The 26,641-nt window shown below is 39.0% G+C and overlaps 1 protein-coding gene across 3 annotated transcripts in view; it reads right to left on the reverse strand.

Annotated features, from left to right (window-relative positions):
* BTRC (beta-transducin repeat containing E3 ubiquitin protein ligase) overlaps positions 1 to 26,641 on the reverse strand; it is a 208,873-nt gene that overhangs the window by 129,045 nt on the left and 53,187 nt on the right. Inside the window, exons 1-2 of one of the 3 annotated variants that reach the window (XM_030808198.1) lie at positions 8,306 to 8,338; positions 4,060 to 4,167 (exon numbers count right to left, since the gene is read on the reverse strand). The exons of 1 other annotated variant lie outside the window; for it this stretch is intronic. In XM_030808198.1, coding sequence (XP_030664058.1) covers positions 4,060 to 4,167; positions 8,306 to 8,338 — 141 coding nt within the window. Of the gene's footprint in view, positions 1 to 4,059; positions 4,168 to 8,305; positions 8,339 to 26,641 lie in introns of those variants that run through there. One more of the 3 variants, XM_003255366.3, reaches the window with a different exon arrangement.

The following is a 26,641-nucleotide window of genomic DNA, read 5'->3' on the forward strand; positions in this document are numbered from 1 at the left end:
TTTTTGCCACATTTTCTATTAGTTTTATACATTTTAACTCTGATTTAGGTCTATGATCCATTTCAAATTAATTTATGTATATAGTGCAGTATAACCGTTGAAGTTCATTGTTTTGCACAAGGATATCCAATTGTTCCAGCATACTTTGTTGAAAAAAACTGAGACCAATGGATTTTAATACAATAACAGAGGAAGTTCATTGATAAGGCTTCAGATACTATACTGCAACTAATCTTCAAGAAACTGCAACTACCTGAAAATGGTATTAAAATATCTTTCCCTTTCAAACTATATACCTATGCCAGGCCAGATATTACTCATAAATGTCAACCAAAATAACAAACCACAATAGATTGAGTGCAGAAGCAGACATGAGAATCCAGCTGTCTTTTCTTAATCCAGACATTAAAGAGATTCATAAAAATGTAATACACTAGTCTTAATTTTTTTTGAAAAATATACTTTTCATAAAAATGTTATTTGCATTATATGCCACAGGTTTATTATAGTCTTTAGGTGAATTAAAGCATATTTAAATTTTTTTCTTAATTCCTATTACAAATATAGTGAATATCAATAGATATAAGCCATATAAACAAAAGCACTTTGGGGTCCTCAATAATTTTTTAACAATTTAAAGATCCTGGGTCCAAAACCAAGCTGCCATCATCTCTCTCTTCAACTACTGAAATTATCCTTTTTATAGCCAGAGTAACGTATCTAAATGCATCTTCTTATAGCCAGAGTAATGCAAACCAGATCAGGTAAAACTTGTGCTTAAATCCTTTCAGTGACTTACTATTCTTAGAATCAAGACTAAACTACATACTTTGAATGGCCCATAAGACCAGAGTGATCCAGCTTCCCCAGTCTTTTCTCACTCTATTCTCCCCTTTCTCCTTATTCTCTGAAACAACAGTCTTGTTTTCAGTAGGGTCCTTAAATGCACCAAGCCTCACTGGCTCTTGGGGCCTTTGCACTGACTCTTCCTTAGGCCTGAAATGTCCTCCTTCTCCTCCATTCCTCCCTGTTATCAAGCTAATTCCTATTCATCCTTCAGCTCTTAAACATTGATTACCTGATCTTCTTTACCTCAAACTTCAGGTTAGATTGGGTCCCCCTTTTATATATTCTTACAGCTCCTTGAACATTCCCTTCCTAGAATTTATCAGCTTGGGAGATTACACTTTTAGAAGTATGTGATTTAATAGCTCTCAATCATTTCACAAAATAGAAATATAATAAACATCTATATATGTATGTAAAGTATTCAACACAATGTTGCCAAATACCCAAGATCAATAGTTCTCATCAGATTCCCAAAGAGATCCATGACTCCTGTGTAGTGAAGAATTACTCTTCTTTCACCAAAGAAAGGAATGGCCTTTGCTTTTGGCTACTGGAAAGTGGTCTCTGGGCCCCTGGAACTTCTTGTCTGGTGAGAGTATCTCTGCTTGCCTGAGAGATTTAGCGACTGGACAAAATGTGATTCATGTTGGGGGCACTAAACCATACCTGTAAGTTTCAACACCAGGAAGAAATAAGAGACTAGAGGTCAGCCACGTGAGTAGTATGTGATAGAGCCCCAGTGAATACCTGGACACCAAAGGCTCAGGTGAATTTCATGGTTGGTAATGCTCTGTGAGTATTGTCACACACTGTGGCTGGGAGGCAGTAATGCCATCCATGACTCCATGAGGACAGGATGACAGGAAGTTCTACAATTGGATCCTTCCCAGATTCTGCCCTATGTGTCTCTTCTTTTGGCTAATTTTAACCTGTGTCCTTTCCCTGTAATAAACTGTGAATATAATTGTTTTCAGTGAGTTCTAAGTCCTTTATAGCAAGTTATCAAACCTAAGAGTGGTTGTGGGGGCCTCTAAACATGAAACTAGTTTCTGAAGTAGGAGCAGCCTTTTAGGCACTACAATTCCCTCAGACTTGGCAGATTGCCTAAACTAACTGCAACCCTGAAAAGGTTAAAAAAAAAAAAAAAAAAAAACCAACAAACTAGATTATGGATTCTTCAATGGCAGAACCTTGTCAGTATGATATGTAGTTAAAAATATAAGATATAGCCAAGTGCAGTGGCTCACATCTGTAATCCCAGCACTTTGGGAGGCTGAGGCAGGCAGATCACTTGAGCTGGGGAGTTTGATACCAGCCTGGACAACATGGTGAAACCCTGTCTCTACAAAAAAAATACAAAAATGAGCCAAGTGTGATCGTGTGCCTGTAGTCTCAGCTACCCGGAAGTTTGAGGTGGGAGGATAACTAGGGCCCAGTAGGCAGAGGTTGCTGTGAGCCGAGATTGTGCCACTGCACTCTAGCCTAGAAAACAGAGCAAGACTGTCTCAAAAAAAAACAAAACAAAACAAAACAAAAAAAGATATTTCACTTTGAAATAAATAAGCAGTCTCAGGATATCAATTACTCTCCAACAATAGCAATAATGTTTATAATGATCATGATAAAAAGCAGCAACCATCACTGCATGCCCTTACTGCAGTATCTATTTACAGATAAGGAAATAAGTTCAAGATCATACCACTAGTGACAAAGACAGTATTCAAGACTTGATTGAGCTAATTTTAGAACCTGCATGCTTTACTATATTGTATCTCACAGTATAAGCCAAGGAAGTTTAATATTAAATTTTGTAAAAGAAAACTGAAAATCTTAAGATATTAAATTTTGTAAAGGAAAAATGAAAATCTCCAGCTTTATGATCACTAAATAGTATCATTAAAAATTAACAACTCTTAGCACAGGTTAGGAATATGGAAAACCTAAGTTCCCCTCTTTTAGCTAAAATTTAGTCACAAGCATTCTGACACAGCCTATCTTTGAAATTCTTCTAAATAGATATGAACAACAGGTTAAAAGCAGGCAAATATTAATACAAAAACTAATTTGTTGTGTATTACTATAAAATGCTAAACACAAATTCTGAATACCTGAGGTATGTAGATAAAAGCCAAGAAAACAATTATGTATGATACCCTAATCTATAAGCAATGAGCACCAAACTCTTTCCTATGTTTTCGTCTACAATTTTCCACATTATTTCTCTATAAGTTTCTCGCACATCCTGGAACTGACATCCTGGCCTCTAAGAAAGGCTGAGGGGTCTGTGTGCAGTGGTTCTTGCCTGTAATCCCAGCACTATGGGAGGCCAAGGTGGGTGGATTACCTGAGGTCAGGAGTTCGAGACCAGCCTGGCCAACATGGCGAAACCCCATCTCTACTAAAAATACAAAAATTAGCCAGGCGTGGTGGCGCATAGCTGTAATCCCAACTACTCAGGAGGCTGAGGCAAGAGAATTGCTTGAATCCGGGAGGCGGAGGTTGCAGTGAGCTGAGATCACGCCACTGCACTCCAGACTGCGCCATGAAGCAAGACTCTGTCTCAAAAAAAAAAAAAAAAAAAAAAAAGAAAGAAAGGCTGAGGGGAACTGGAATCTGTTAATTCATGAAACACTAGCTAGACTGTCTCAAGGTGAATACTGTACTTAAAGGTCTCAAAGGTTTTTCCACCTAGAAATTAGAAACGTTAATGAAGATATAAATAAAACTGGTTATAAAAAATATATACTTAGTAGTATAATTACCAGGAGACACTCTGAAGAGAGCACTTTATACTTTGAGTAATCATTTAAAAAAAAATAAGAAAATGTTCAGGAAACTGATTGTAATTAATTGATTGATTATACTAATTGGCTTTATGTAGGTCCAGAGCAAATATTACATATTGAACTGCTATTTATTGAGATTACTTTAAAATTTACTGTCATACTTCTACTTGATCTGAAAGCCAACAGTCAAGCTGTACTATGTCAATTTTTGTAACCAATCATGATGAAAATGTCTTAAGAGTGGTTCAGTCTGGATCTACATTATAAACTAATCATTAAAGGAGTACTGAGTGATGTTAGATACAGGCAATATGAAGGAGAAAAGATGAATATAAGTAAAGCATGGGAAAGGAGGAGGCACATACTAATGAATTAGACACATACACTAATGCCCGCAAATAACCCACAGAGACAGAGAAAGTACCTGGAAAGCTGTGAGTGCGCCAGTCCCTGGGTTATACAGGCATCGCAGCGAAGGCATGCTGTCCGCCAGGCTGGAGCAGCCCAGCCACAGAGACCTGGGCATAGAGCACTGCAGAGAGAGGACAACTATGAGATGGGACAGTATGAGACAGGATGGCACAGATTACAGGAATTTTTAAGGCTTGGCTGAATGCAATATTCCAGTTGCAGCTGACCTTTATGATAGAAACATCTTTAAGAAACACACTACTTACTGGTTTTAACCCCAGAGAGAAACCCAAAAGGGGCAGTAGTGGCCAAAATGCAAGGAGGTAAAAAAAACAAGTTATCATTCAAAAAACCAAACATTTAGTCAAAAAAATTTTGTCCCTATTCTTCTATGTATCAGTCTAAAGGAAATCTACTTCTTAATCCAGTTCATCAATTATTTTCCTCTACGCACCTCAACTCAGCTCCCATAAACTCACCACAGGGTGTAATACTGTGCAGACTAAGCAGAAAGAGGAGGAGTTCACGGAAACATTACAGTATTAGGAATGGTAAATTAGAAAACAAAACACCACAGTTAAGAGGGTTTTTTTTTTTTTTTAGAAGGAAAAGAAAAAGTATTGTATCCCTACGGCTTTGACAGCAACAAACTCTGCACAGTTTGCATATGTTTTATGTATCTTGTTAGTCTGCTATTCATTAACCAAAATGCACAGTTACCATAGCAGCTGCCTCTTCATCTTTCCAGATGGATTGGGGTCTGTGGGGGGTGGCGGGTGTAAGGCGGGGAGAAGAAACAACCCAAACAGAAGGGAAAACAACAACAAAGAGAGACAGGGACACAAAGAGAGAGAAAGGAGACAGAGAAAGAAGAGAGAGAAAGGAGAGAGAGAGAGAAGAAGAAAAAGAAGGAGGAGGAGGAGGGGGAGGGAGGAGGGAGGGGGGAGGAAGAGGAAGTCGAAGAGGAAGAGGAAGAAGAAGAGACACCTAGAAAGCTGTTGGTATTAAAACCTTCTAAACAAACAAACAAAAAAATACCTAAGAATGTACATATATATAATATAGTGTATTCAGTGGTCAAAAAAGGTAGAAATTACACATTTCTAGTAGCTCTAAGTAACTGACATTAGTATTATTGCACCTATAGCTTTGTAAGAAACCATACTTTTCAAAACTATTTGTACATTCTTCATGTTTCTCTAAAAGTATCCCAGGATGAAGTTTTATCCATCAACTTGAGTGCTATTACAGTCTAATAATAACTAAAAAACTAAATACCTAATCATGGCACATATAAAAACAGGGATACATATTTTAAAATATAGTAGTCAATATAGGTAACATTAAACTTTAAAATTACAGACTTTGAAATATTTAATATTGTCATAGACTTTTTCTCCTTAAAACAATATAGTTGTAGAAAGTAATACTGGGAAGCAAAATATGGTATTCACTGTTTACACCATCTAAAATTGATAAAAGGACAATGAGAGCCATGCAAGGGGTTTGTGCCTGTGGTCCCAGCTACTCAGAAGACTGAGATGGGTGGATCACTTGAGCCCAGGAGTTCAAATCCAGCCTGGGCAGCACAGCAAGATCCTGTCTCTTATCTAAATAAAGACAGATAGATAACGGGCTGCAAATAAATCCAAAGGAGATCTATGTAGATCCCCTGCTTTTAGATGATTATCCTCATTTTATTTACCACCCATAGGACTACGCTTAATACATTATCCTCATTTTATAGGTGACTGATGCCCAGGAAAAATTAAGTATTTATCCATGATTATGAATTTACAAAGTAGGGAAGTAGGGACTAGAATCTTGGCCTGTTGCTTTCTAGTGCAGAACTCTTCCTCCTGCCTCCATCCATCCCTCAGTCATAAAGTGGACATTAGGCTTCAAAAGAAGGGTATCTGCTAAAGGCATCACTAGATAACATACCAAGCAAAACAGCTAAACTGCTTTCAATTACTCCAACAATCTCCAAACTTTGTTCACTGTTTCCAACGTTTCCTCACCTCAAGCTATGATCCATTTTATAAACAGCAGCTAAATAGAAAAATAATTGTCTTCACTTTGTTATCATGTCACTCTCATCAATAATTCATAAGGGCTCCCTATATCTACTGTATGAAATCCAAGCACTCTATCAATCTGACATTTCCCCCACTGCCAACATCAACTCACCTTCTCTAATCTTCTAATTGGCCCTAGCACTCTAGCTAACTACCTACCTTGATATTTTGTTCAAATACTCATCTTACCCCTACGTCTTTAAACTTATAATTTCCTTCTCCCTGTCATCCTGCCAATCCACATCGACCATTTACATCAATATCTCCTTAGAATTACGTATACTAATTTCAGTCTCTGCCAGTGGTTCTTAACAGCAGAGATTCTCATATTGGAAGGAGAAGGCAACAGAAAGAGAATGGAGAAAATAGGGTAAAAAAAGCTTCCTTGCTGTTGAGAATCACATTCTACTCATATTACTTCTCTATGAGCATTAAGAATGCTTTGCTAATTTTTGTAAGTAAATGATATTAAAATTTTCTTAAGGCTAATATTTTAATCATTTATTTAACAAATACTTATTAAATGCTTTTCTGGTAGTAGACACTGTCCTGGGGCCAGATGTGGTGGCTCAATCCTATAATACCAGCACTTTGGGAGGCTGAGGCAGGTGGATCCCTTGAGCCTAGAAATTCAAGACCAGCCTCAGCAATGTGGAAGACCCCATCTCTACAAAAAGTTAAAAAAATAGTTGGGCATGGTGGCACATGCCTGTGGTTCCAGCTACTCGGGGAGGCTGAGATGGGAGGATTGCTTGAGCCAGGGATATCAGGGCAGCAATGAGCGGTGATCACGCCACTGCACACCAGTCTGGGCAACAAGGCAAGACCCTGTCAAAAGAAAAAAGAAAGAAGAAAGAGAAGAAGGAAGGAAGGAATGGACTCGTCTCAAAAAAAAAAAAAAAAAAAATCCTTAACATAAAAGTAACTCATTGTTACAAGAAATGCTGTACACAGGCCGGGCACGGTGGCTCACGCCTGTAATCCCAGCACTTTGGGAGGCCGAGGTGGGCGGAACACAAGGTCAGGAGATCAAGACCATCCTGGCCAACATGGTGAAACCCCGTCTCTGCTAAAAATACAAAAATTAGCTGGGTATGGTGGTGCACGCCTGTAGTCCCAGCTACTCAGGAGGCTAAGGCAGGAGAATCACTTGAACCCGGAAGGCGGAGGTTGCAGTGAGCTGAGATGGTGCCACTGCACACCAGCCTGGCGAAAGAACAAGACTCCATCTCAAAAAGAAAAAAAGAAATGGAAATGCTGTACATATGCGATTGCTTAAGGTTCTGTGTATGCTGAGTAGAAAAAAGTCTCACAGTCATTCGGAAGGAAAGATTGAATCTGAGAAAAAAGAGAAGTCAGAAGTGGGTGTAAATAAAAAGAGCATGAAAACAGGAAAAGGACAAAGGAAACAATGGAAGAAAATCGAGGAGGCACTGGAAGATAGCTTGTCACTTCTCCTGCTTCCCTTCACAAGAGGGCAGGCGACACTTTGAACCATACTAAAGCCACCTGCATGACACACAGCAAGCACAGCTGGGTCTAGAAACCAACCAGAACCCTTTCATTCACAGACTTGGGGCTCTTTTTTAAACTAAAATATACATATTTTTTTTTTGTGAATGTTCCTTGGTAAGTTTTTAAGGCCTTCCTCTTGTGAATGATTTGTCTCCTCCATTTTACATAAAAATCTGCATTATTTTTGTAGTACGTATTTGATAAATTATCTGAGTTTACTTACTTGTTCTAACACTCTGCCTCATTCATTTATCCCTATCCTCCATCAAAACTACTAACAACGAAGAATTTGAAAGTGCTTACCCCATCCCCTTAAACTAAAATTCCCAAAGAAAATTATAATCAATAATGAGCCACATACACCCAGGAAAGCCACTAGATATACCGGTGTGATTTCCAAAATAGCATTAACTTGCAAACACCACACAGAGGATGCATTCCCGATTATTACAAGACAATTGGTATGGGTATGAAAACTGCACTTGAATATAGTCAGATCTGCACATTACCATAAGATTTTATATCTTATGGCTCAATTTAAAAACTAATCTTCAAATTGGTTTGTATTGTAACAATTAATCTTATCCATACTGGTAAATGCCACTTAACACTGAGAAAAAAATATTATTACAAAATAAATGGAGTGGGCTATAACTTTTACTCTACCTCTTTCCCTTCTATCTTCACATTTAGAAGCATTTTGTAAAAGAAGGAGCAAATAGCAAATTTGGGCAATGAGGAACAGAGTGGAAAGGACTGCCATTTTGGTTACTATCCTTATTAATTCTATACATTTCAGGGCCATTCTGATTGGTCAGTTTCTGACAAATATGTAAAACGTTTTCTGTCCTTCAACATTTAATAAATAATGTCCTTTAAAACTTACCTTTAAAATACCTGAAAAGCACATAGTTTTCTACTGAAAGTTTGGACTGTTTTTGTTGTTTTTCCTTGCAAATTATATTTAAATTCCTAAAATTTTCTTTCTAAACTTAGTTTTTTTTTTCCTTTCTTTCCTTTTATTGAGACAGTCTCACTCTCTTGCCCAGGCTGGAGTGCAGTGGCACGATCACAGCTCACTGCACCCTTGACCTCCTGGGCTTAAGCAATCCTTCTGCCTCAGCCTGCCCAGTAGCTGGGACTACAGGCGTGCACCACCACGCCTGGCTAAAAAACATTTTCTTTTTATTTAAAAAAAAAAAAAAAAAAAAAAAAAAAAAAAAAAAAGCAGGTTCTAAACTAAGCAGCAAATACGCATTCTCTTGTTGAAATATTTAACTTCTGTTAACTGTTACATAACTTGCAAATCATCTACTGCCTTACATGCAGTCTCAAAAGCTATGACAAAGTTAACAGATAATGACTGCATCCTATACAAATCCAGCCCTGCACAGCACATATTAGTTTCTTCAGCTCAGTTCTCACCTAACCTCACCCCAATTGACTCTCCTTTGCAAAATCAAAGAAAGTTGAAGAGTATAACAATGTATTACAACTGTTGTTATCCAACTGAATGACTTCACTAGCCTTTAAAAAGCATACACAGCACAGAAAAAAATAAGACTGAACATGTTTTCTACTACCTGAATCCGAAAAAAAATTGAAATGTTGCAATGCGATACTAAAGACACAGAATCAACCCAGGTACCCATCAGTGGAAGACTGGATAAAGAAAATGCAGTACACATATACCACGGAATACTAAGTAGCCATAAAAAATAATGAAATCATGTCCTCTGCAGAACATGGATGTATCTGGAAGCCATTATCCTAAGTGAACTAATGCAGAAACAGAAAACCAAATGCCATATATTGTCACTTATACATAGGAAAAAAACCTTGAGTACACATGGACATAAAGAAGGGAACAGACACTGAGGAATACAAAAGGTGGGAGGACAAAGTGGGTAAAGCTTGAAAAAACTACCTATGGGTACTTTGCGCTCTCTGCCTGGGTGAGATTCATTCAGATTCCAAACCTCGCATCGCGCTGTATACCTCTGTAACAAACCTGCACATATACCCCAATTTTATTTATTTATTTTTTTTTTATTTTTTTAACTTTTAACTAAAAAGTAAACTTTAATGTCGAAAGTGCAAACTTGGCGAAGACAGAAAAGATCACACACAAGGCTGTCACTTCACACTTGGAAGGTTGCACAGAGGCGGGGTAGAGGCGCTCCTCACTTCCCAGACAAGGTGGCGGCCGGGCAGAGGCGCTCCCTGCTTCCCAGTCAGTTGGGTGGCCGGGCAGAGACACTCCTCACTTCCCAGACGGGGTGGCCGGGCAGAGACGCTCCTCACATCCCAGACGGTTGGGCGGCCAGGCAGAGACGCTCCTCACTTCCCAGACAGTTGGGCGGCAGGGCAGAGGCGCTCCTCACTTCCCAGACAGGGCAGTGGCCAGGCAGAGGCACTCCTCGCTTCCCAGTCAGTTGGGCGGCCGGGCAGAGACGCTCCTCACTTCCCAGACGGGGTGGCCGGGCAGAGACGCTCCTCACATCCCAGACGGTTGGGTGGCCACGCAGAGACATTCCTCACTTCCCAGACAGGGCGGTGGCATATACCCCAATTTTAAAATAAAAGTTGAAAAAACAAGATTGCAATGAAGGGCCTCCAGTGCTTCAAGAAGAATACAGTATCTAGTGCCCATCAGGTTCAATGGCACAATTCATTTACACAGAGAACACTGAAAATCTCAACTCTTCCCCCTACACTTGGCTGTCTGGAGTAATGTCACAGATCCTCTTCACTGATAGCCCTGCAGGCAAAGGGCTAGCCTCAGCATTTACTACATGAAAGCTGAATGACAAAATCTCCTAAATTAAGGTCCCTGTTGGTCAACTTCTAGGAGTAATAGAAGCTATAATAATCAACAATAAAAAGATTGCTGTACTGAGAGTTTACGTATCCTTAAGCCATGGAATAGAAGAATTTCCTTTTCACTACTATATCAACTAAGAAATTCAGAGAAATGCAGTATTCCATAATCATGTAATACATTCAGACTTTACCTACAAATCCAATGACTGCCTCTTAAGAATCCCAATTTACTTCACTCCAAAAACAAAACTCCCACCTGTCAGATAGTATAATCATATCTGCCCAGCCTTATTGCACAAGGTTGTGGTAAAACTAAAACAAGGATTCTTTTTTTTTTCTTTGAGACGGAGTTTTACTTTTGTTGCCCAGGGTGGAGTGCAATGGCATGATCTCAGCTCACTGAAACCTCCACCTCCCAGGTTCAAGCAATTTTCCTGACTAAGCCTCCCGAGTAGCTGGCACTACTGGCATGCACCACCACACCTGGCTAATTTTTGTATTTTTAGTAGAGACGGGCGGGGTTTCTCCATGTTAGCCAGGCTGGTCTTGAACTCCTGAACTCAGGTGATCCACCTGCCTTGGCCTCCCAAAGTGCTGGGATTACAGGCATGAGCCACCTCGCCTGGCTAAAATAAGGATTCTACAAGCTGCAAAGTGCAAAAGAAAAAAATGTAAATGGCATGACCACCAGGAATAGGCTTCTGTGAATGCCACTTGCATTTCAAACTGTTCTGGGAAGCCATTTATTTTTTCATTACCAAAGTGGGCACAGGTGGAGTACAAAAAGAGGATAAGTAAAGTTTACTGGGAATAAACTGTCTGCCAGGCATTGTACTAGATCCCTTAAATACATTATTTCATTTAAGCATTACCTTCTTGTCAAAGAATTATTAGTACTTTCGCCTTAACAAGAGAGTACGCTCAAGCTCAGCGAAGTTCTACTGCCTAAATGACAATGGCAGAAAAAATACTCAAATGTGTTTGTCTCCACAAATCCACAGACTCAAGTAGTTTACACTCTATTTCAAGGAGATAAATTACTAACAAATAGTAACTACAAGGAAAAATTTAACAATGTACTAAATTGCATTAGACAACAGCTACTATAAGTTCAGGTAAATTTTCAAATATTTAGAAAAGCTCAGTCACAGACTTTAATTTTATTGTAGCACTATGTTACTATATGTATAACAAACTAACAAGCTGCATCTGTATAACATTCTCTGTATAAGAAACTAACAAGCTTTGTTAGTTAGCTTTGTTAGTCTAACAATTCATTGTTTGGCAATGAATTGCAGAACAAGCACTTCCGCAATTCATTCACCTGTATAACAAACTAGTAAGGTAAATAAGACCCAGAGAAGGTCAGGCAAGGTGGCTCCTGTGTATAATCCCACCACTTTGGGAGGCCAAGGTGGGAGGACTGCTTGAGACCAGGAGTTCAAGACCAGCCTGGTCAACATAACTAGACCCCATCTCTATTTTTATGAAAAATCTTAAAATAAAAAATATTTAACTTAATTAAAAAAAACTCATGGATAGGAAGAATCAATATCGTGAAAATGGCCATACTGCCCAAGGTAATTTATAGATTCAATGCCATCCCCATCAAGCTACCAATGACTTTCTTCACAGAATTGGAAAAAACTACTTTAAAGTTCATATGGAACCAAAAAAGAGCCCGCATCGCCAAGTCAATCCTAAGCCAAAAGAACAAAGCTGGGGGCATCATGCTACCTGACTTCAAACTATATTACAAGGCTACAGTAACCAAAACAGCATGGTACTGGTACCAAAACAGAGATACAGACCAATGGAACAGAACAGAGCCCTCAGAAATAATACCACACATCTACAACTATCTGATCTTTGACAAACCTGACAAAAACAAGAAATGGGGAAAGGATTCCCTATTTAATAAATGGTGCTGGGAAAACTGGCTAGCCATATGTAGAAAGCTGAAACTGGATCCTTTCCCTACACCTTACACAAAAATTAATTCAAGATAGATTAAAGACTTAAATGTTAGACCTAAAACCATAAAAACCCTAGAAGGAAACCTAGGCAATACCATTCAGGACAAAGGCGTGGGCAAGGACTTCATGACTAAAACACCAAAAGCAATGGCAACAAAAGCCAAAATTGACAAATGGGATCTAATTAAACTAAAGAGCTTCTGCACAGCAAAAGAAACTACCATCAGAGTGAACAGGCAGCCTACAGAATGGAAGACAATTTTTGCAATCTACTCCTCTGACAAAGGGCCAATATCCAGAATCTACAAAGAACTCAAACAAATTTACAAGAAAACAACAAACAACCCCATCAACAAGTGGGCAAAGGATATGAACAGACGCTTCTCAAAAGAAGACATTTGTGCAGCCAACAGACACATGAAAAAATGCTCATCATCACTGGCCATCAGAGAAATGCAAATCAAAACTACAATGAGATACCATCTCACGCCAATTAGAATGGCGATCATTAAAAAGTCAGGAAACAACAGGTGCTGGAGAGGATGTGGAGAAATAGGAACACTTTTACACTGTTGGTGGGACTGTAAACTAATTCAACCATTGTGGAAGACAGTGTGGCAATTCCTCAGGGATCTAGAACTAGAAATACCATTCGACCCAGCCATCCCATTACTGGGTATATACCCAAAGGATTATAAATCATGCTGCTATAAAGACACATGCAGACGTATGTTTATTGTGGCACTATTCACAATAGCAAAGACTTGGAACCAACCCAAATGTCCAACAATGATAGACTGGATTAAGAAAATGTGGCATATATACACCATGGAATACTATCCAGCCATAAAAAAGGATGAATTCATGTCCATTGTAGGGACATGGATGAAGCTAGAAACCATCATTCTCAGCAAACTATCACAAGGATAAAAAACTAAACACCGCATGTTCTCACTCTTGGTGGGAATTGAACAATGAGAACACTTGGACACAGGAAGGGGAACATCACACACCAGGGCCTGTTGTGGGGTGGTGGGAGGGGGGAGGGATAGCATTAGGAGATATACCAATGTAAATGACGAGTTAATGGGTGCAGCACACCAACATGGCACATGTATACATATGTAACAAACCTGCATGTTGTGCACATGTACCCTACAACTTAAAGTATAATAAAAATAAAAATAAAAATAAACAGACCCAGGGAGGTTAAATAAATTACACGTTGATGAGTAGTTAGTAAGCAGCAAAGATGGGAGTCAAAACTAGATATTCTGACTATCTAGAATAGTGTACATTAAAATGGCACTTCAAAAGTTAAACATAAAAGTTAATAAGTTACTTCACTCATTAAGAAATGGGAAGCCAAAATGGTTTAGGGGCACAGGAATGACTACACACACTAAAGAAAGAAATCGCACCCAAGAGGTTATTATATTCATTAAAGTAATGGCCATGGAGAAGATAACATACATCAAAAGAAGGATCAACAGGACTGGATAACTGATTATAAGGAAAAATGAATTAACTTCAACATTTCAAACTTGAATGACTAGAAGAACAGTAGTGGTAGTGACAGACACTGGTAAACTGAAACTCGTTTGGAGGGTGCAGGGAGTAGCTAAGTTCAGAAATCATGAATCTGATGTGATAGTAAACCTCTATCTAGTATGTAAGAAAAATATGGCATGAAAATATGAGTATAAACCTGTAGCGATTACAGAGATGTGGGAGTAACTGACTTCTATGTAAGTAATAACAAACTAAGTTAAAAGCATTTGTTGTAAAAATAAGTGAGTTTTTCAAAAATAAAATTTAACTGATACCTCTCCCTCTTCTCCTTTCCTACCTGAACAGTTCAATAGCCATTAGGTGAGTACAGGCAAAGGAGGCATCAAGCTAAGTGGCAGAGAGTTGACTACAGTGGCCCAAAGCAGGCTTTTGGAGTCCAAGTGGTAGGAGAAGGGTATTCCCGAGAGGGAAAAGGACGAGACACAGAGTTTCAGGGCCTAAGCAGAGTGATAGGAAAAAATCTGCTGGGAGGGGAACCCAGCATGAGGTGATAGGGCCCTAATGGAACAAGGAAGGCTTCCATATAGGAACTGTAACAGCAGTGAGCAGAATGATGAGGATGTCCACATCCACGCAGGGCAGTGGAGGGTGGGGGGATGGCAGTGAGGGTTCCCCATGTTGGCAGAAGAAGGCATGCATTAAGAGAGGGAGAGGCAGTGGTCCAGCAGTAAGTTTCAGACCCAGTGGAGTGAGGAGGGTGGAAGGGGCAGCCAAATGCAAGCTGTTGGATCCCAAAAGGGTGAGGAAGGCATGCATATGAAGTATGGGGTGAGAAATGGAGTGAGAGATTTATCAGCAACAGGAGATGGATTATACAGGAAGATTGATCAAATAAAGGTGGCAGATCAAATACAGAGGATAATAACAGCTAGGTTTCTCATAATCAGAAAAACAAGTTACAAGTACAGAAAGGAAGAAAACTAGAATGAATATTACATTGCTGACCTAGAACTGAGAATGCTGTTGTAAGCTGAAAGCTTACGATGTATTACACCGAGAAATTCCTAGGTAAATAATATATTTATGATATATATATGTACACATATACCCACAGACACACACAGACTGACTACCAACTGAGAGGGCCTAGGAGCAACCTAATAGCAACAAACACATTTAATGATTCAAAACATCACTCTCCACTAAAAGGAACCAGAGCTCCTTAGAACAATGCGAGGGCTTGGACAGGAAATTGTTTAAGAGGAGCTTGGAATATCTTCTTGAGGTGCTCAATGAATGACAGAGACATGTCAAAATAACACAGGGGCCAGAGTGAAAGGCTGAGGCAGGCTACATCTAAGAAAATTAGAATATCAAACTAAATAATGATAATAATGGATAACGGTGGCAGGCAAACTCTAACATGCCCCCCGATATTTCCCACCGCTTGGTATGCATGCCCTTGGTAAAGGTGATGGGATGCCACTTTCCTAATTAGGTTAAGACTGCAACTTCCATCTTGCTAACAGACTCTGTTGCCTTCTTGGCTTGCATGCTTTGATGAAACAAGCAGTCATACTGTAGATGTCCCCACAGCACAGACCTGGCAGTGACCCAGTCAACGAACAACTAAGAATTGAGGCTCAGTCCAACAGCCCTTGAAGAAAAGAATTCCGCCAACAACAACAACAACAGTAAGCTTGGAAGTGGTTTTTTCTCGAAATAAAACCTTCAAATGAGACCTCAGCCCTGGACAACACCTTGATCATGGCCTTGTGAGAGAGATTCTAAAGCAGAAGGCCCAGGTCAGCTGTGCCCAGACTCCTGACTGAAAGAAACTGTGAGGTATTGGCCAGACGCAGTGGTTCACACCTGTAATCCCAGCACTTTGGGAGACCGACGTGGGTGGATCACCTGAGGTCAGGAGTTCAAGACCAGCCTGGTCAACATGGTGAAACCCTGTCATTACTAAAAATACAAAAATTAGCCAGGCATGGTGCCTGTAATCCCAGCTACCCCAGAGGCTGAGGCAGGAGAATTGCCAGAACCTGGGAAGCAGAGGTTGCAGTGAGCCAAGATCGCGCCATTGCACACCAGCCTGGGTGACAGAGCGAGACTCCGTATCAAAAAAAAAAAAAAAAAAAAGAAAGAAAAGAAACTGTGAGGTATTACATGTATGCTAGGTTACAGATATGTTAATTAGCTTGATTGAGACAAGCATTTTACAATGAATATGTATATGAAAATACCATGTTGTACACCTTAAATACAATTTTTGTTTGCCAGGAGGGCGGGTCGGGGGAGAGCATTAGGGAAAAGAGCTGATGCATGCTGGGCTTAATACCTAGGTGATGGGTTGACAGGTGCAGCAAACCACCGTGGCATATGTTTACCTACATAACAAACATGCACATCCTGCACATGTACCCCAGAACATAAAAAATAAAAAATAACTTTTGTTTGCCAATTATACAGCAATACAGCTAGGGAGAAAAAATATAAACATATATGTTTGGCAAAAAAAAAACGCAGATGTGAGAAAATTCTAGAAGAGGTCTAAACTATTGCCAAGGCATATCATGCTGTCAATTTGGGAGGTGGCACTCTGAAATATTGGAGCTCATAAAAATTTATTGAAAATAGGTATTAAGTTTTCATTTTTCTATATATTTTTGAAAAATTTAATATTGAATAACTATTTGCCATTTAAAGTTTAAATACAACTCACTTGTAAGTCCCACCCCCCCCCAAAAATATAAATGTCTGTGTTTTTGTTTTGTTTTGTTTTGAGACAGAGTCTTGCTCTGTCACCCAGGCTGGAGTGCAGTGGCACGATATTGGCTCACTGCAGCCTCCGCCTCTCAGGTTCAAGGGATTCTCCTGCCTCAGGCTCCTGAGTAGCTGGGACTACAGGCACCCGCCACCACACCCAGCTAATTTTTTGTATTTTTAGTAGAGATGGGGTTTCACCACATTGGCCAGGCTGGTCTTGAACTCCTGGCCTCAAATGACCCACCTGCCTCAGCCTCTCAAAGTGCTGGGATTACTGGTGTGAGCCACTGCGCCCAGCCTAAATGTATGTGTTATTATAAGCCACTCAATTTGAGGTAATTTGTTATGTAATAATAGATAACTAATAAAATAAGCCACTGAATAAAATTGAAATCTATGACTCCATTGATGATATAAAAAATAAACTGGGGACAAGCATGGTGGGTCACACCTGTAACCCAGCAGATTGCTTGAGGCCAGGAATTAGAGACCAGTCAGAGCAACATTTTGAGATCCTGCCTCTACAAAAAGAATTAAGGGGAAAAAAAGAAGGCATGGTGACACACATCTGTAGTTCCAGCTACTTGGGAGACTGAGGCAGGAAGATCACTTGAGCCCAGGAGTTACAATGAGGATCACGCCACTGCACTTCACCCTGAGTGAAAGAACAAGACCCTATCTCTAAAATAAAATAAAATAAATAAAATAAAATAAAATAAAATACAATGAAACAAAATATAAACTGTAAGTTTGATAAGGAGGAGGATACTTAAATAATCTCAAAATACCTCCCCACAAAATACTACTTCATTTTAATTGGAAAAATATAAAGTTAACTCTATAGTGGGAAAAAAACCGATATCCTAATCAAGTAATCAACATTAATATCACCAATATTAGAAGAAATTCACATTATGTGTCACCTGATACTATTCAATAAAAACACAACATCACCTCTGTGACATTCCTGTTGAAGATACCTAATCTGGATCTAATCATGAGAATACATCAGAAAAACCCAGTTTGAAAGATGTTCTGCAAAATAACTGGCGTGTAATCCTCAAAAATGTCAATGTTATGACAGCCAAAGAAAGACTGAAGAACTGTCCCAGAGTAAACGAGACTAAATCCTGAACTAGATCTTTATGATATGATATAAAGGACATTGATTGAGATTACTAGAGAAACTTGAATGGGATCTGTGGATTAGATGACAAAATAATATGCCAATCATAATTTCCTTAATTCTGATGGTTGTTATTGGGTTATATGAGAGAATGTTCTGGTTTGCAGGAAATACACAGAGAATTCAGAGGTGATGGGACATTATGTCAGAACCTTATTCTCAAGTGGTTTATGGAAAAAAAACGTAATTTGCATTTTACTTGCAACTCTTCTGTAGTTTGAGAATGTTTAAAAATAAAACATGGAATATTAATTAATAAAAATACATACTGGGATTTTGCTTTTGGGCATAATGTAGTAATTGTTATCAGACTAAATTTCATGCAGAAAATTATAGAGGCTAAATAAAATATAGAAAATGGAAGGCATGAGAGAGAGAACAACTAATACAGCCAAAACTTTAGGGGCAAAGATCCTAGGCAGAAGGGAAATGCATTATGGTTAACCTGACATTCTGGGTATAATTTTTCCCCTATGGCATTTGCTGACTCCTAAATTTTACACTCAGAGAGTAAGATGCTGAAAAACCAAGTCTGAAGTGTATTTCAGCAGTCTCATGATGCTGTGGAGCCAAAGATTGGAGTATAGGGTGCATATAGGACAAGGTACCCTGGTAAAAACAACAACAACAACAACAACAACAACAAAACTCAGGCTTTCAACTGACACCATGGAAGAGTTACATGAACCAGAACAATGAAGGGCACCAAAAACAGAGATGCCTCAACTGAATCAAAGGGATATGTCTGTGAAAAGAATATTCAACACGCTGTGAAAAATGATTTCAGAGTCTCTAACATTTTCATTAAAAAATATCTAGCTCTCAGTGAATAATTATGAAGCATTCAAAGCAAAGGGATCAAATGGCCAAATTAAAAAGCAAACAAAAACCAGGGGAAAAGGCAAACAATAAAGTAGACAGATTCAAATGGCCATCAACAGATGGGTAGATAATTAAAATCTAGTATATGCATACAATGGAATATTATTCAGCCTAATAAAGGATGGAAAATCTGACACATGCTGCAACATGGATGAACCTTGAGGACATTACGCTGAGTGAAATAAACCAGTCACAAAAAGACAAATACAGTCATGTGACAACAAAGGGGATACATTCTGAGAAATGTGTCACTACGTGATTTCTCGGCTGTGTGATCACAGTATACTTACACAAATCTAGACAGTATAATCTACTGCATGCCTAGACTATAGGTAGAGCATGTTGCTCCTGAGCTACAAGCAGGGAGAGGCATGTTACTGTACCGAATACTGTAGGCAACTGCAATATAGTGGAAAGTATTTGTGTATCTAAACAGAAAATGTACAGTAAAAATACAGTATAAAAGATTAAAAGGGCCAGGCGCAGTGGCTCATGCCTGTAATCTCAGCACTTTGGGAAGCTGAGGCGGGCAGATCGCCTGAGGTCAGGAGTTCCAGACCAGCCTGGCCAGCATGGTGAACCCCGTCTCTACTAAAAACACAAAATGAGCCAGGCATGGTGGCGCATGCCTGTAATCCCAGCTACTCGGAAAGCTGAGGCAAGAAAATCGCTTGAACTCAGAAGGCAGAGGTTGCAGTGAGCTGAGATCACGCCATTGCACTCCAGCCTGGGCAACAAGAATGAAACTCTGTCTCAAACTAAACTAAACTAGACTAGACTAGACTAGACTAGACTAGACTAGACTAGACTAAACTAAAATACAAATGGTGCCTAGGTGTGGTGGCTTTGGGAGGCTGAGGTGGGCAGATCCCTTGAGTCCAGGAGTTCAAGACCAGCCTGGGCAACATGGTGAAACCCCATCTCTACAAAAAATACTTAAATTAGCCAGGCATGGTGGCATATGCCTGTAGTCCCAGCTACTCAGGAGACTGCAGCAGGAGGATCATTTGAGCCTGGAATGTGGAGGCTGAAGTAAGCTGAGATCTCACCACTGCACTCCAGCCCAGGCAACAGAAGACCTTGTCTCAAAAAAAAGACAAAAAGATAAAAAATGGTACACCTATATAGGGCACTTAACCAAGAATGGAGGTTGCAGGATTGCAAGTTGCTCTGGGTGAGTCACTGAATGAGCGGTCAATAAACATGAAGGCCTAGGACATTATTGTACACTACTATAGACTTTATAATGGTTAAAATGGCCAATAAACTCTGTGCACTTAGGCTAAATTTGTTAAAACATACTTTTGTCTCTTTAGTCATAAACTTAGCTTACTGTGTGACTTTTTCACTTTATAAATTTTTTTAATTTTTAAAAACTTTGACTCTTTTGTAATAACATTTAGCTCAAAACACATTGTACAGCAGTACAAAAATATTTTTCCTTACATCTTTATAAGTTGTTTCCTATTTAAGAAATATATATTATATATATTAAACATCTTTGTTAAAAACCAACACATGAACACACACATTACATCAGCCTAGGCCTACACAGGGTAAGGATCATCAGTATCACTGTCTTCTACCTTCACAGCTTATGGCACTGGAGGGTCTTTGGGGGCAATTAACATCTACGGACTTGTCATCTCCTATGACATCAATGCCTTTTTCTGGAATACCTCCTGAAGGACCTGCCTAAGGCTGTTTTACAGTTAATTTTTTTTTAATAAGTAGAAGTAGCCCACTCTAAAATAACAATAAGGCCGGGCGCGGTGGCTCACGCTTGTAATCCCAGCACTTTGGGAGGCCGAGGCGGGTGGATCATGAGGTCAGGAGATCGAGACCACAGTGAAACCCTGTCTCTACTAAAAATACAAAAAATTAGCCAGGCATGGTGGCGGGCGCCTGTAGTCCCAGCTACTCGGGGAGGCTGAGGCAGAAGGATGGCATCAACCTGGGAGGCGGAGCTTGCAGTGAGCCGAGATTGCGCCACTGCACTCCAGCCTGGGCAACAGAGTGAGACTCCGTCTCAAAAAAAAAAAAAAAACTAAAACTAAAAAATACTGTATAGTAAGTACATAAACCAGTAACATAGTTATTTATTATCAAGTATTATGTACTGTACATAATAGTATGTACTACACTTTTTTATGACTAGCAGTGCAGCAGGTTCATTTACACCAGTATCATCACAAACACCTGAATAATGCCTTGCATTATATGACGTTACATTGGCTACAACGTCACTAGGCGATAGGAATTTTTCAGCTCCGTTATAATCTCAAGGGACCACCATTGTGTACACAGTCCATCACTGACTGAAATGTCATTATACAGTGCATGCCTGTACTGTATAAATCCACTTACATGAGTTATCTAGAGTAGTCAAATTCAGAAAGTAGGATGGTGGTTGCCAGGAGCTGAGAGGTGATGGGTAATGGGGAGTTGTTATTTAATGAGCATAGAATTTCAGTTTTGCAAGAGGAAAAAGTTCTGAAGACTGGTTGCACAATATTGTGAATGTGCTAAAACTGCTGAATTGTACACTTAAAAATGGTTAAGATGGTCAATTTTATGGTATGTCCACATTAACACAGTTAAAAACAACAGCCCCCAATGTGATAAGTAATCACAGACTTTAAAATAACCATATTTAAGATATTCAACAAAATAGATTAAAAAGTTACACCAGAAAATTAGAATCTAAAATTTAAAATATATAACATGAAAATCCTGTATATAAAAAAATACAAAAGTTGAAATTAAGAATTCATTAGATTGGTTTAAGAGAAGATTAGAAACAAAGCGAGATCAGGCCGGGCGCGGTGGCTCACGCTTGTAATCCCAGCACTTTGGGAGGCCAAGGCAGGCGGATCACGAGGTCAGGAGATCGAGACCACGGTGAAACCCCGTCTCTATTAAAAAATACAAAAAAAAAAATTAGCCGGGCATGGTGGCGGGCGCCTGTAGTCCCAGCTACTCAGAGAGGCTGAGGCAGGAGAATGGCGTGAACCTGGGAGGCGGAGCTTGCAGTGAGCCGAGATTGCGCCACTGCACTCCAGCCTGGGTGACAGAGCGAGACTCCGTCAAAAAAAAAAAAAAAAAAAAAAAAAAAAAAAAAGAAACAAAGCGAGATCACATTCTAACATTTTATCCTTTGTACTTTCAATTTTGTGAAATATCTCAAGATCTTTTAATGTAAAGTTTCTTTTCCTTTAATGTAAAGATTTCCTCTGGGACATCTTCATCTTTTGCATCAAAACCACTTCCCTCAGGCTGGGCACAGTGGCTCACACCTGTAATCCCAGTACTTTGGGAGGCCAAGGCGGGTGGATCACCTGAGGCCAGGAGTTCGAGACCAGCCTGGCCAAGATGGTGAAACCCCATCTCTACTAAAAATACAAAAATTAGCCAGGCATGGTGGCGGGCGCCTGTAGTCCCAGCTACTCGGGAGGCTGAGCCAGGAGAATGGCATGAACCTGGGAGGCGGACCTTGCAGTGAGCCGAGATTGCGCCACTGCACTCCAGCCTGGGCGACAGAGCGAGACTCTGTCAAAAAAAAAAAAAAAAAAAATTAGCCAGGCGTGGTGGTGGGCACCTATAATCCCAGCTACTCAGGAGGCTGAGGCAGAATTGCCTGAACCCAGGAGGCAGAGACTGCAGTGAGCCGAGATTGCACCACTGCACTCTAGCCTGGGTGACAGAGCAAGACTCCATCTCAAAAACAAACACAAAAAACCACTTCCCTCATTTATGTTAATAAGTTCACCTTCAATAAGTTCCTCTGGCTGCATATCTAGAGTCTATCAAATGGTGACAGTGTCAATTTTCCTATGGTCAACTATTTCTTCTATAACTTCATTTACATTTCTCTCAAATTTCAATGAAAGTGTTACCATTTTTTGTTACTTTGTTTCATATCTGTTGGCCAATTTCCACTTTTGATTATCTATTTCTATAAAATATCACGTGGGCTTAACATTGGGAAAGACAATACAACTAGACACTTTATTGTCTGTATATAAACTTAATCGCCAACAGACCTTGAAATAAATAGACTAATGTGTATCTGTTTTTCACATAGTCATGTGTGGACCGGAGTACTAGCAATGAAGTTTGTACTTTACATAGTTACTCATAGTTAATATACTATGGTAACGGAAATTGGAACCATGGTGTTGGGTGACTAGTATCATTTAATTAAACTGTGCTAAATGAAATTTATGCACATTAGAAATATGTAATATGAGGACTTCTAGTACATTAACTTTAAATAAAATTAAACTCTTAAGTAAAAACAAGCACTAGACTTTAGATTCTACCATAAGGCAATAATTGGTATCAAACTCCTCCTCCTACCATCAAGAAACTGAACAAAATATGTGAAACATATATTTCAAGACACTGAACAACAAACAATGCCAGAATGTAATCCCTGAATGACAGGAAACAAATAAGGTGACCCTTAAAATTATCCTAGTCTTCTACCTGAAGGTACTGTCCAGGCTGCTGCACAAGAAAGGTGAACTCAAACAGAGTACAATGGGACCACTTACTTGAGGAAACAAAATATATGAAGGCTAAAAAGAATTAGTGAGGCAGAATACTGAAGAATGAATTATGTAGAAAAAGGTTCCATATAGCTGAATAGGACACCCCTGACTCAGTTCCTGAATACTAAGTCCTGTATGCATACAGTGAAATTCCACAACACTAGGCAAAAAACTGTAACAGAACTATAAGCTCAACAACTAGAAACTACACAGACCTGGGACACATTTCTGTTCTGACTGGTCAGATTTCAGAAGCCTAATGAATACTTACGACATTCACTAGGAGCCTTAGAAAGCTCACATCTCAGTTGCTGGGATGAACTACACTAGAATAAAAGCTACAGTAAAACTATCATAATAAAGCTTAAAATCAGCCACAAGAGCATCAAGCTGATCTGCAAAAAACTTAAGAGCACCAAAATAAACTCAACATCCTTTTAAAGAGATTTTAAAAATACAAATATTCAATAATGCAATATCACAATGTCTACAACTAAATCTAAAATTACAAGACAAGAGGCAAAAAATATGATTCATAACTAGGAGGACTATCAGTCAATGGAAGCAGACCCAGAAAAAAAAACTGACAGAGACAATGAAATTAGCAGACCTAAAAATTAAAACAGCTATAATAACATGAACATAGTGATGTAGGGTATAAAAAAAGAGTGAAATAAGAAGTTCCAGAATGAAAAATACAATGTTTGAAATGATAATTTCATGAAATAGGACTAGCAGCAGATTTAAACTCTGTAGAAGATCAGTGAACCCGAGGAAGCAAAAATAAAGCACTAAGAGAAAAAAGACTGAGGAAACCAACTGAACAAAGCCTCAGTGACGTATAGGAAATTGTACGTGGTCTAACACATGTATATCTGGTGTCCCAAAATAAAATTAGAGAAAAGGGATGGGCAGAAGCAGAAAATATATTTGGAAAATGCATATTTCCAAATACATCTGAAGAATAATAGACACAACCTATACAAAATTATAAAAAGTGCCAGAAATGGCCAGGTGCAGTGGCTCATGCCTGTAATCCTAGCACTTTGGGAGGCTGAGGCAGGTAGATTTCTTGAGGTCAGGAGTTCGAGACCAGCCTGGCCAACATGGTGAAACCCTGTCTCTACTGAAAAAACAAAATAGCCAGGTGTAGGGGCCTGCACCTGTAATACCAACTACTCAGGAGGCTGAAGCAGGAGAATTGCTTGAACCCAGGAGGCAGAGGTTGCAGTGAGCTGAGATTCTGCCAATGCACTCTAGCCTGGGCAACAGAGTGAGACTCTGTCTCAAAAAAAAAAAAAAGTGCCAGAAATACAAATATGTCAATATTTTAAAAATTGTTTCATTTAAAATTTTTTTAAAAAGTAAGCAATTTAAGCAAAAATAGTAAGTTACAGTGTTCATAATATACGTAAAAACAAAACGTATGACAATAATAACACAAAGGATAGGAATGTAGAAAACTGAAAATACAGTATATGTGAAGTGAAATATTTCCAGGCTGTGTTAAGTTAAAGATGCATATTGTTTTGTAAATCGTATCTCTAAGAACAGTTGACTATCTAGAATATACTTTTACAACTCAAAAAAAAAAAATTAAAAAAAGACAACTCAATTAAAAAATGGGCAAAAGAACTGAAAAGATATTACTCTCAACAGCACATTAAAAGGGTACTCTTCCTTTTTTTTTCCAAGACAGAGTCTTGCTCTGTCACCCAGGTTGGAGTGCAGTGGCATGATCTCGGCTCACTGCAACCTCCGACTCCCGGATTCAAGCAATTCTCCTGCCTCAGCCTCCAAGTAGCTAGGATTACAGGCACGCATCATCGTGCCCAGCTAATATTTGTATTTTTAGTAGAGACGGGGTTTCACCATGTTGGCCAGGCTGGTCTCCAACTCCTGACCTCATGATCCGCCCACCTTGGCCTCCAAAAGTGCTGGAATTACAGGTGTGAGCCACCCTGCGCAGCCAGGGTACTCTTCTTGACATCAGCGGTCATTAGGAAAATGAAAATCAAAACCACAAAAATGTACCCTTCACACCCACTAGTATGGTAATTTAAAAAAGAGAACTAAAGAAAGCTAAAAAGCAGCCATCCAGATATATTAGGAGAGAAGCATACCAGGAAATCCAGATGTACTAGAAGAAGCTTTATCGGTAAACTCCTGTCCAGTCTCAAAAGCTTTTGAAGTTAACAATTAAAACAAGAAAACCCACAACAGAAAATAACAAGTGCTGACAAGGATGTGGAGAAACTGGAACCTTCATACATTGCTGGTGGGAATATAAAATAGTTCAGTAACCATGGGAAACAATTTGGCAGTGTCTCAAAAAATAAAACATAGAACCACCATAGCAATTTTGGTATATACCTACTTCTAGGTATATATCCAAAGAATTAAAAACAGGTAAATAAATACATGTATACACATGTTCATAGTAGCATTATTCAAAATTGGCAAAAGGTTGAAGAAAGCCCAAAAATACTTATCAATGAATAAACAGATAAACAAATTCTGGTAACTCATGCACTACATAATGACATTTTTAGTCAACAATGAACTGCATATACCATGGTGGTCCCACAGATGATAATACCAACATTTTAACTACATCTTTTCTATGTCTAAGTATGTTCAGATACACAAATACTCCCTATTGTGTAACAACTGCCTACAATATTCAGTACAGTAACATGCTGTCCAGGTAGCCTGGGAGCAACAAGCTATAACATATAGCCTAGGTGTATAGTAGGCTATACTACCTAGGTTTGTGTAAGTACTCTCAATGATGTTCACACAATGTTGAAATCACCTAATGACACATTTCTCAGAATGTATCCCCATCAAGTGACACATGACTGTATGTACATACAATGGAATATTATTCAGCCATAAAAATAAAGCACTAATATATGCTATAACATGACTAACCTCAAAAATATGTTAAGTGAAAGAAGTCAGACACAAAAAGTCACATACTGTATGCTTCCATTTATATGAAATGTCCAGAATAGATAAAATTCATATGGGCAGAATGCAGATTGGTGATTGCCAAGGGCTGAAAGGAAGGGAATGGAAAGAAACTGCTTAGTGGATAAAAGCTTTTACTTGGAATGATGTAAATGTCTTTCAACTAGATAGAGGTAGTAGTTGCTAAACTACACAGAATTGTTCACTTTAAAATGGTTAATTTTATATTATATGAACTTTAACTCAATGTTTTGTGTGCTTTTTTTGTTTTTTTTTTTGTTGTTGTTGTTGTTGTTTTGTTTTTGAGAAGGAGTTTTGCTCTTGT

Source organism: Nomascus leucogenys, chromosome 3 (assembly GCF_006542625.1).
Source record: "Nomascus leucogenys isolate Asia chromosome 3, Asia_NLE_v1, whole genome shotgun sequence".
Classification (NCBI taxonomy): Eukaryota; Metazoa; Chordata; class Mammalia; order Primates; family Hylobatidae; genus Nomascus; species Nomascus leucogenys.